Source organism: Theobroma cacao, chromosome 10 (genome assembly GCF_000208745.1).
Source record: "Theobroma cacao cultivar B97-61/B2 chromosome 10, Criollo_cocoa_genome_V2, whole genome shotgun sequence".
Lineage (NCBI taxonomy): Eukaryota > Viridiplantae > Streptophyta > Magnoliopsida > Malvales > Malvaceae > Theobroma > Theobroma cacao.
In genome coordinates, this window is record NC_030859.1 from 2,512,317 (window position 1) to 2,522,806 (window position 10,490).

At 34.0% G+C, this 10,490-nt stretch overlaps 1 protein-coding gene across 1 annotated transcript; it reads left to right on the forward strand.

Annotated features, from left to right (window-relative positions):
• On the forward strand, positions 1,329-1,979 carry LOC108663742 (putative F-box/LRR-repeat protein At3g28410). The gene is made up of 2 exons (XM_018129046.1): positions 1,329-1,396; positions 1,665-1,979. Exons 1-2 carry the CDS (start codon positions 1,329-1,331, stop codon positions 1,924-1,926), a joined length of 330 nt encoding a protein of 109 aa, XP_017984535.1. The 3' UTR covers positions 1,927-1,979.

The window sequence follows — 10,490 nt, forward strand, 5'->3', positions numbered from 1 at the left end:
TAAATCTGGCTACATATGGCTTATAGGTCTATCCCTATTCTATACGCAAATCAATTAATATGATCATATGCTATTCCCATTTTAGTCTACACTAAACTCCTTTTTCCAAGTTTGTTTAGGTTCTTCAATCAATTTAATTGGTGATCAGGTAATTAAAAGCATTAAGAACAAATTAGAATAAACAATTGAAATCCCATTAAAAATAAGCAAGAAAAAGATTAAAAATTTAGATTACATATTAGTTCAATTGCAATCCTAGAAAAAGAAAATTAGCTACTCATAATTGCAAAGACAAATAACATTATATAAAATTCAACCACTGAGAGTAACAAGAAAAATAAAAGCTAAGGAAGAAAACAAAACGATTGATTGCAGCTTTGTTTCCCAAGTTTCTACCTTAACTTTCAACCTCTTGAATCTCCAAAAGTTCTTTCCCCAATGTCTCGTAAAAATATCCTATTTATACTAATAAACTTAACCTAAAATCTCCTTAGTTAACCTACTAATTCTAATTGGACATAAAAGTGTAATGAAAGGCCTAAAAATCAAATATCATCTTTAAACATTTCCAGTCTTGTAGTAGTACCCCTTAACATTTTTTGATGCAAGTTTCTCTATCTTTGAGGCAGAACTAGGCAAAGTAATCTCCATGAAAGTTGTAACTCTATCTCTTAGCTTTCCAATAGCACAAGAATCGCATAATTCGGAGTTTTGTAGGTAGAGTTATGGGCAGCAAAATACAGAAGCATATGCAAGTAGAATTCTAGGTCTTTCAAACACCTTATTTTTTAAATTTAAGCTTAATTTTCTTAAATAGTACAAAAGCATAAAAACTAATAAATAATGATCAATTTAAAATAAATAAACATAAAATTAAAATAACTCACTAAAATTAAACTAATTATAGAAACAACTAAAAATAACTAAATTATAATTAAAAATTAAAAATTTAATTAATATTTAATAATAAAATTAGATTAAAATAATTTGATAAAATAAAATTATCAAAAGGTAATGGAAGAGTGGAGGTCAAACATCATACAAAACCCATTCAGATCTCATACTCGAAAAAACCGAGGAGAAAGGAAAGCAATGACTTAAAATGCTTGGGTTAGTAGGTGAGAACAGAAAACTTGAGTGTCTTGATTTTAAAATGCTTCTCTACATCACCTTCCTTTGCAGTCAAATTAATCCTACAAAAAAGGCTCCACTATTCAATTAGAATAAGACTTTATGCACAAAGTCTGTGCAATAGTATATATATATATATATAGTCAAAACCATAACCTGAAAAAATATTGAAGAAAAATAGAAAGAAAAGAAGAAAGATGAAGAAGAAGAATCAAGAGAAACAGGGGCGTGACCCAGATCGTGATAACCCAAGAAACACTGCAAGGTAAGAACTGTTATCATTTTCGTCTCAACATTCACCACGATCCGATCCGATCAATTGGAAATTGGAAGTCTTTTCAGATCAGTTTTGCATTTGAACAGCGATTTGGATGAAACCCTTTACCAAATTATACCCTTGTTCCTTCAAGAAAAAGAGCAACTGAGAACTTGTCTATATACTTTCTTTGGAATTTTATCAGTTTATGTTATGATCAGACAAATTTTTTTGAACCCATTATGAGGGATTTTGATCGATGTTGTTTTTTTGACAGTAATTTGGATGCTAATGATTTCATCAGTCGTCTACCTAACAATATCCTTTACCAAATCATTTCCTTGCTGCCATTTCGATCCGCTGTTCGAACCACGTTTCTTTCTACTCAGTGGAAGGACCTTTGGAAAGAGATTGTGTTGGATTCGGTACATGATGTAACAATGGAACGTGTTGTAGTTCTTATATTTAGATTTCTTAATGATTTTGCTGAACAACATGGACCAAGAAATAAATGGGGGTTCCGCATTAACTTTGGCTAACGTAGAGCTCTCTTTGCTACCATTGCGACTTGGTCCTGATTTCTCTACCGGGAAAGAAGAATTGTTAAAAGTCATATGATTGGTCTTTACGCCTTTCAAAAGAAAAAAAAATATTATAGGTCTTTACCATTGAACATTCCATTGTCCAATACACCTAATGTTTCAAGTGGAGGCAGTTAAGCCTTCGTTTAATGGGAATTTCCTTTGCAAACTTGTGTCTCTTTGACCAAAGTCAATTTACTTGCATAGAATTAATCTAGGAAAAGGCTCCATGCTGTTTTAAAGTGACTTTATACTGTTCAAATTCTTCTCAGGAAAGATCATAGTCTTACCCGAAATATATATTTTAATAAGCAGTCAATAATGATCTGCCAACAGGTTTTTCTATGGCAAACCTCTGAAAGTTCAAAAGAAACAAAACTTGAGGAAAGAAGAGCAGGCTGCCGCATCTAGAAGAATCATCTAGGAAAGAAAGAGCATGAATGATCCTGGTAATAAGCCAAGAAACAGTGGAAAGTAACCTGGTCAAACCAATTTGAGCTCTTGTATTAATCAATCTTGTATTTGAACAGATATTTGAAGGTGTTGATTTTATCAATAGTTTAGCTAACAACATTCTTTGCAAAATCACACCCACGTTGGTTGGTGCATAATTCCCCTACTTTAAGAGAAAAGTTCAAATCCCCCTCCCTCAATTATAAAAAGAAGAAGAACATTTTTTGCAAAATCATTCACTTCTATCAAATGAAGCATTAAGTGATGGACCATGATCATGATGGTATCAGTTACATAACAGATATTGCCAAGTAAGAGCTGTCTCACCTTTACTTTTTATTTACAATTTGGTAGATCAGGCAAAATTTTAGTGATGAAACCATTTCGGATATCAATCTTATTTTTCAGAAATTTAGATCCTAATGATTTGATCAGTCGTTTACCTGATGACATTCTCTACCACATCCTTTCCTTGCTCCCTTTTGAATTTGCTATCAGAACCACTTTCCTTTCTACTTGATGGAAAGACCTTTGGAAGAAGTCTTTAACGGCTTCCATGCATGATGGATCCTTGGAAGATGCTGCTATTACAGTATTGAACTTTCTTAATGATTTTGCTGAACTCCATCGACCAAGAAACAAATGGAGTTTCCAGTTTGACTTTGGCCAAGGTAAATCCCTTTTAGCCGCCATTGCACCTAATAATACACTTCACCTTGATTTCTCTGCTTTCAAACAAGAAAATCCAAGGCCATTTAATTGGTTGTTGAAGTTGAATCATCCATTAAGTGAGCAGTGGCTATTTCCTTATAACTCTAATGAGTTGTTGGAGCCAAACGGTCCATTGCCTAAACCCCACCACCGGCTATCCTCCTATATATTCAAATAGAAAATTTGCATCTCATCTTAGTAAGCTGCCTTACAAGTAAAGCACTTGCTTCTATGGTGTCGAATTTCCCAGTTCTTGATGGCTTGACTATCGCAAAATGCAGCGGGTTACAATCTTTAGATATGGAAGATGCTACAGGGTTTCGGAATTGATTGTCTTGGATTGTCCACAATTAGAACACTTCTATTTTGGAGGTTCTTGTTTAAAGTCTTTGCGATATTGGGGCTAATTAGTGTCTTTTCGGTTTAAAGTTTCCTCCAAATACAATCCTTTTGGCAGATGGTTCAACCTAGACGATACCATGCTTGACTTCAGACAAGGGCCGGGGTTCAAACATGACATAGACAATGATAGCTTCATCTCAAGCAAGAGCATACAATTCATAGAATTACTTACACTATGTAGATGGGTTTTCGAAGTATGTTCAATTAATTTGATCACTCTCTCAAACATTAAGTTTTCAAACAAACTTAGATTCTAAAATGAGCATTAGGCTGTAAATTGTCCACTCTCAAACAAAATTAACCGGCTTCTATACTCCTAACTACTCATGGCTCAAAATTTGATCAGTTTGTTTTGTACCTATTTGCAGACATTCATCTATAGGTGCTGGATGTCTTTCAATAGCTTGAGTCGGTTTTGTTTGCAGAGGCTAAAAGAGCTGTGGTGGATTGACTATTCAACTGAGAGACACAATGTTAATTCCCTACTTTGCTTTTTGAAACTCTGTCCTAGGCTGAGAAGACTCTATGTAATTGTAAGTCTTTCCATTTTCTTTATATAAAACGTTGAGCTTGTAGAGGTGGAACATTTCAATGAGTGTAATGGTAGAACTGACAACATTGCATCCATTTAATGCACAAATTTTGATATATTCTCTTCAAAACTCTTTGTAACTTGCTGATCAAACTTGCAGATTGATGCCAAATGCTATAATATGACAAGCACAAAAAGGATCCCAGGTGTTGAAATCATCATTGAACTTGAAAAACTTGAGCTCCTGAAATTAGAAGGATTTGCAAATGAAAATGAGGAGATTAACTTCATAAAGCAGTTGACACCTTTATTTAAAGCAAGACCAGTAATTATAACAAAATCAAATGGAACTTGTTCACGGTGTCAAGTAGAACTACCTGAGCTGGAAAAAGAAGGGAACTATGCATACAAATTTGAACAGGTCAAAAATCTTCACGAAAAATGGCCTCATCATGTTCATATGAAGCTCTAATTCTCTACTCTCGTCATGCTTGATTTCTTTGTCTAGAAAGAGTTCAATTTCCTAGGATTTGAGATTAAGGAGTTTATTTATTCAATTATGACTGCTGTATGCTCCCCATTGAGATGGGTTTTTGAGGTATGTACAATTAAATTGATCACTCAGACAGGTTGATTCTAAAGGCTCTAACAGGACAAGCACAAATAAGTGTTCAGTGACGGTCACAAGGCTTCCAAGATTAGGTCTCAAAGTTGTCAAATTAGAAGGGTTTTTTTTTTTCTTCCTTTTTACGAATGGCAAGTTAACGTTTCAATTGGAGAGAGACTGCACAAGAGTATGCACTCCATCTCATTTTGTACCAAAGGCGGGCAGGAAGAGCCCAGGCCTGAGATTTAGGCGTCAGGACTCTTTCCAGCTGCTGCTCCACACAAAATCCGGACATTACCACAACATCGTTCCGGCCAAAAACATAAACAGAGAGCTCAATCGTCACAGTTATAAGCGTACATGTTCCTAAACAAATTACAAGGATTTCCCAACGAAAAAGAGGAGATTATATTCGTTGTAAGTGGTTGAAATAGTATTCAATCTGGAACTGTTGATCATAGCAAGTGGGGACAATTCCTCATAAAGACGAAGCCATTATTCTAGCTGTCGCTGTGTAGGTGCTAAGGTAATTTTTTTTTTGCCTGCATATATGGAGAAACGAAACAAACAGGGAAATTGTCCAATCTATGCTAATTCAGCATACCAGCTATGGAAAATCAACTACTTCGAAGAGACGTTTAGTGTACAAATTTTTTTTTTCTCAATCAGAAGTGAATTCATTAAGTATCAAATGATACAAAGTCCCATCAATAAGTAAGGATCAGAAGAGGAGCATCAAAGCAACGCCGCTCCAACAGAGAAAGAGGCAGGAAACCCGATACAGATACAGACACAGCAAGAAAAAATCATACAGAAGCAGATCATATAAGGCACCTTGCATCATCGTAGAACAACAAAGACCCCTTACATCAAACAAAACACCCGAATCGTTACACAACAGCGGAGGATACGGACACCATGCAGTAGACAGGATTAAAGTTAATTTCGTAATTATTAAGAAATATTGATCAGCAATGGTTTCATAAGATGCTACAACAAGCACAACAAGGACGTTGAGGTTCGAGTCCAGGTGGATACTCTTCTCGAACAGGCAAAGGATTCGATGGAGTTTGTAACTGTTTATTTCCATTTGGTTGTTCGTAGCTTTTTCGATTATTTGTTGTAACAGGATCATATCTATCTGGAATTGGAACCTCTAATTGGTTAGGAATCCTCTCTTTCATCGGCTTCTTTTGTAAATTAGTATACTCCGATTCTTGATATGGTGTAGGACATGAGACCACACCTGAAAGTTGTGGATCGAGATGATAGAGAGTTTCCGAGCTTGGAAGATGATAATTGTCCAGATATTGTTTTTGACCTTCCTGCTCTGGGCTCAGCAATTTCTGGGGAAGAGACTCATCTCCATGTTCTTGAGAAGGCTGCAGTTTTTGGGGCAAGTACCGGGTACTTTGATGAGTTGGCTCTTTTGGAGGAAATCCAATTAGAGGCTGAGTATAGTAAGGACTTGGAGGACTTTGACTTGACTGATGATCATTAGCTGTTGGAAGATGAACTTGTAAAAAGGGACAAGATGAACAGTAAGGGATAGAAGTGGGTGATTGGGACAGTAGGGAATTCTCTGGAGCAGCAGTGCCAGCGCTAGCCCTTGAAAGATAGCTTGGATCAGCCTTTCTTGGAGGTGGAGTTGGAGCTGGAGCTAGATCAGGTGAAACTGAAGGTTGATACATAGTTTGAGGATGGCGTCTGGATGCAGCATGAACTCCCTTTATAACCGTTAGGATCAAAATATTCTTTTACAGCATGAACCCCTTTGTAACCGTTAGGATCAAAGTATTCTTTTGCAGCATGAACCCCTCCCAGGTTTTACCTTACGGGGTGGTTAATAAAATTCTTATCTGAGAAAAAATTATATTGGCAACTATCAGAGTTTCTGAAGGCTGTGTGTTGCAAAGCACAGGTTGCTCACTTCATAGCTTGAAACTGATACGCGGCTACAGATTCAACATCTATCAAACGAATACTTCTGATAATACCCCCTTCTGTTTATTATGGGAACTGAAACACCATCTTACCTTCCTATTTTTCAGTGTAAAAGTGCTGTTTATTATGGGAACTGAAACTCCATCTTATCTTCATTTTTTTCACTGTAAAAAGTGCATTTAAATGAAAAAAATAAAGGATAATATCACCAAGGTTACGTATAGATTATAACTTATAATGTTATTTTTATAACAAATATGTGTATAGGATAAAAAATGTGATAATATCGTTCATAGTTATCTAAAGTGGTAAAAATAAGAAATAAATATAAACAATGAGAAAAAGTAGTATTACTACTTTGTGTTAGGTAAAATAATAAAAGCGAGTAGTTTGATAATTAAATAATTATTAGATGTAAAATAATAAAAAAAGTAGTAAATACTATACTTTTGGGTAATCCACAATAACAAAATAGGTAATTTTGTAAAAAAAATTAAGTATAAAAGTAATAATAAGTTGTAATTCTTTTGTATTTTATAATGCAACTGATGCTTTTCAAAAAAAAAAAATTCTTTTGTATTTTCATAAATTGGAAAATGGTAAATTTAATACTAAATACAAGGATAACCTTAAATAGAAACCATTTCATGAATATATTATTATAACAATATATATGTATCGGATAAGAAATAAGTGTAAGCATTCACATTAAATATAATGCTACTTTTAGATTATGTATAATAACAAGAAAATGTAAATGTAATCATAAATTGTAATTTTCTTATATAATTAGTAATTAAAAAAATCACAATTTAGTATTATTATTAAACTCCTTGACTTTTCTGATGCCAAAGCAAATCCATTGCATGGAGCAATCAAAGCAAACAAACAAGAATAAATTCCGGCTCATAAAATATTAAATAATATTCAAAAAGTGTTGTTAACAATATTCTCTTCAATTCAAATGAATAATGTTTCATCTTTCTTAAGTCATCAACGTGGCGTCACTTTTCTTTTTGAACACCCACCATTAATTCTTGTTCTTTCTTTTTTTTCTGTATTTCATATATATTAATATTTTAATATTCTTTTTTATTGTTTGGAATTAAAAAGATAATTATAAAAAGATTAATTTCGTATTTTTTAATCAAATATGAACATTTAATTTAAAATGAAAGGAATAATATATATTTCCAGAGAAGATGACTTAATGGAAGGCTTGTGAAAGGAATCAATCTATAAAGGAACGAACAGATCCTTGAACTAGTTTATGCTTACCTAAATGGATGAATATCAGTGGTAGTGATCATTGTGTGTCTTACCAAAATAAGTGAGGATGAGGAGTGTTATAATACTTGAAAAGAGTTTGATTTTTTGAAAGGATATTGGGTAGATATGGTGTGTCATAAGCATACTGTATGGGTCTGGGATATGTTCGGATGCTTGTAAGTGATGGAGGGAATTGTTTGGTCCTCTCATTTAATTATTTTAATTTTAGCTACATGGGTTCGCCAATGCTTGACACCGGCCTGCGGTATCTATAATCTATCTATAAGTAGAAAAAGGCCCCAGTGCCGCTCCCACGTTTGGCCACTTTTTTGACTGTTTGAGTGCCACGTGTTCGGCATATCTGAAGGGAACCAACTCTTTCCAATTAGGGCTGTGCAAACGGATAGTTCGGTTAATTCGGTTACTGAATCTAGTAACCGAATTAACCGAACTCTTATATTAAACTAACCGAAATCGAATCGAAGTAAAAAAGTAACGAAACTAATTGAAATTGAACTAACTCGGTTAGTTCGGTTCGGTTACCAAAAACCGAACTTAATAATTTTTTTTTTCAAAACAAAAAATTATTTACTTTCATTAATAACCTGTACATTTGCAAAAGAAGGCAAAACAAAAGAATTGCTAATAATATTTTAACTCTCTTTCAGCACCTTCTCTTTACTCCCAAATGGGGCTTGTGTGACAAAATATATGAAACAAAGGTAGAGTCAACTTTAATAGAGATACAAAAATGTACATATTCAAGACACAAAGGTAGGGTCAACTTTGATGGAGACAAAAAAATGTACATAGAAATGTCCAATACCTCAAAAGTTCCTACAACTCGCCTGAACATATTTAGAAAACAGAGCAAGAAATATCCCACAGCAGCACAGCTATAACCAAAAATCAAGGAAAGATGCTGCACTTTTACAACAATTCAGATATGCAAAAGGAAAAAAAGGACCTGCATCATTCCAATCCTTATAAATTTCAACGTAGTAGAGAAGCAAAAGATCCAACAACTAACAAAATCCATAAATTATATTTCAAAGTGGACAGATTCAGCTAGATAAAAACAATAATAAATAGTCTTCAACAACAACAGAGGGGGGTTCAACAAAGGGAAGTGTAATGGCAGGTGCTTGGGTTGGATTTTTAGTAGCAGCCTAAAATATAAAATTCAAGGATAAAGACTATCAATAAAGGCTAAACTTTTTCAAGAATAAGATAATATAAAATTGTTAATTTGATAAATATTTAGGAGTATATTTATCAAGTACTAAACCTTACTTAATTACCTTAAAGATTATCAAGTACATTGTCCACTGCAATCTTTGACAACTCTACAATACATAAACAAGAAAGTAAGAAATAAAGCAATAACATATTAACAATTGAAACAGCAAAAATAAAATGATGATATAAATAAAATACTTACCTTCATCAACTTTCTCAAGCTCTGCCAAATCATTCTCAGTGTCATGAAGATAATAGGAAGGTCCACGTAGCCAATCTTAAGCACAAATAAGAGCTTGCACCATTTTAGGCATTAAAGAACTCCTATATGCATCAAGCACACGACCACCGGTGCTAAAAACTGATTCCGAAGCAATTGTGGATGGAAGAATCGCCAATACATCATGAGCTAGTACGGCAAGAGTAGGATACTTATGACTATTGAGTTTCCACCAAATGAGAACATCAAAGTCATCACTATCGGTTGCATCAAGCTCATTTAAACTCAAATACTTCTCTAATTCAGACTTATCCTCTTCCTTACCAATTACAATCTTATATCTCTTAAATTCATTCAGAAGAGCAACACTAGCACTGGAGTCAACATTATCATCAAATTCAGAAATTTGGCTCACTTGGGATTGGCTATTGTCACCAACTTTCTCAAGAGGAGGTTGTATACTTTTTTGGTATTCAACAAGCAACTCTTCCATTGTTTTCTTCAAACTCACACAAATCGATGAAGCTTGCTCATTGGAATACATTTTTCTCAAACAAAACTCCACAAATACAAGTTTCTTCCTTGGATTAAAAACAGAGGCAACATAAAGTAGCTTATTCATTTTTTCTATATTTTCCCAATACTTATCAAAATTTTCTTTCATTTTCTTTGACATTGTTTGCAACTCAACATCAGGATGCCTTTGTCTATCTCTCAAAATGCAATAAATACCACAAATATCATCAAGACAAGTATTAATAGTGGCATAAGAAGTACCTGAAACTTTTACTATGAGTGTGTAAAAATGTTTCAAGAAAAGATTCAACCTTCTAACATTTTCCCAATCCTCATGTTTAGGTATCCCATCTCCCATCAACAAATCAGTTCTATACTGAGAATCGGCTTCCTCAAATAAAACAAAGGCTTCTTCAAACTTTTGAGTTGTTTCCAACATCAAGTAACTGGAGTTCCATCAAGTACTAACATCTAAACACAATAAATTTTTTGATTGAATATTTGCAGACTCAACACATTCTTTGAACTTTGCTAATCTAGCAGGTGACTGTCTCACATATCTAACCGCCCCTCTAATACAAGCAATTGAATTATTCATTTCCTTCAATCCATCAGTGACAATGAGATTA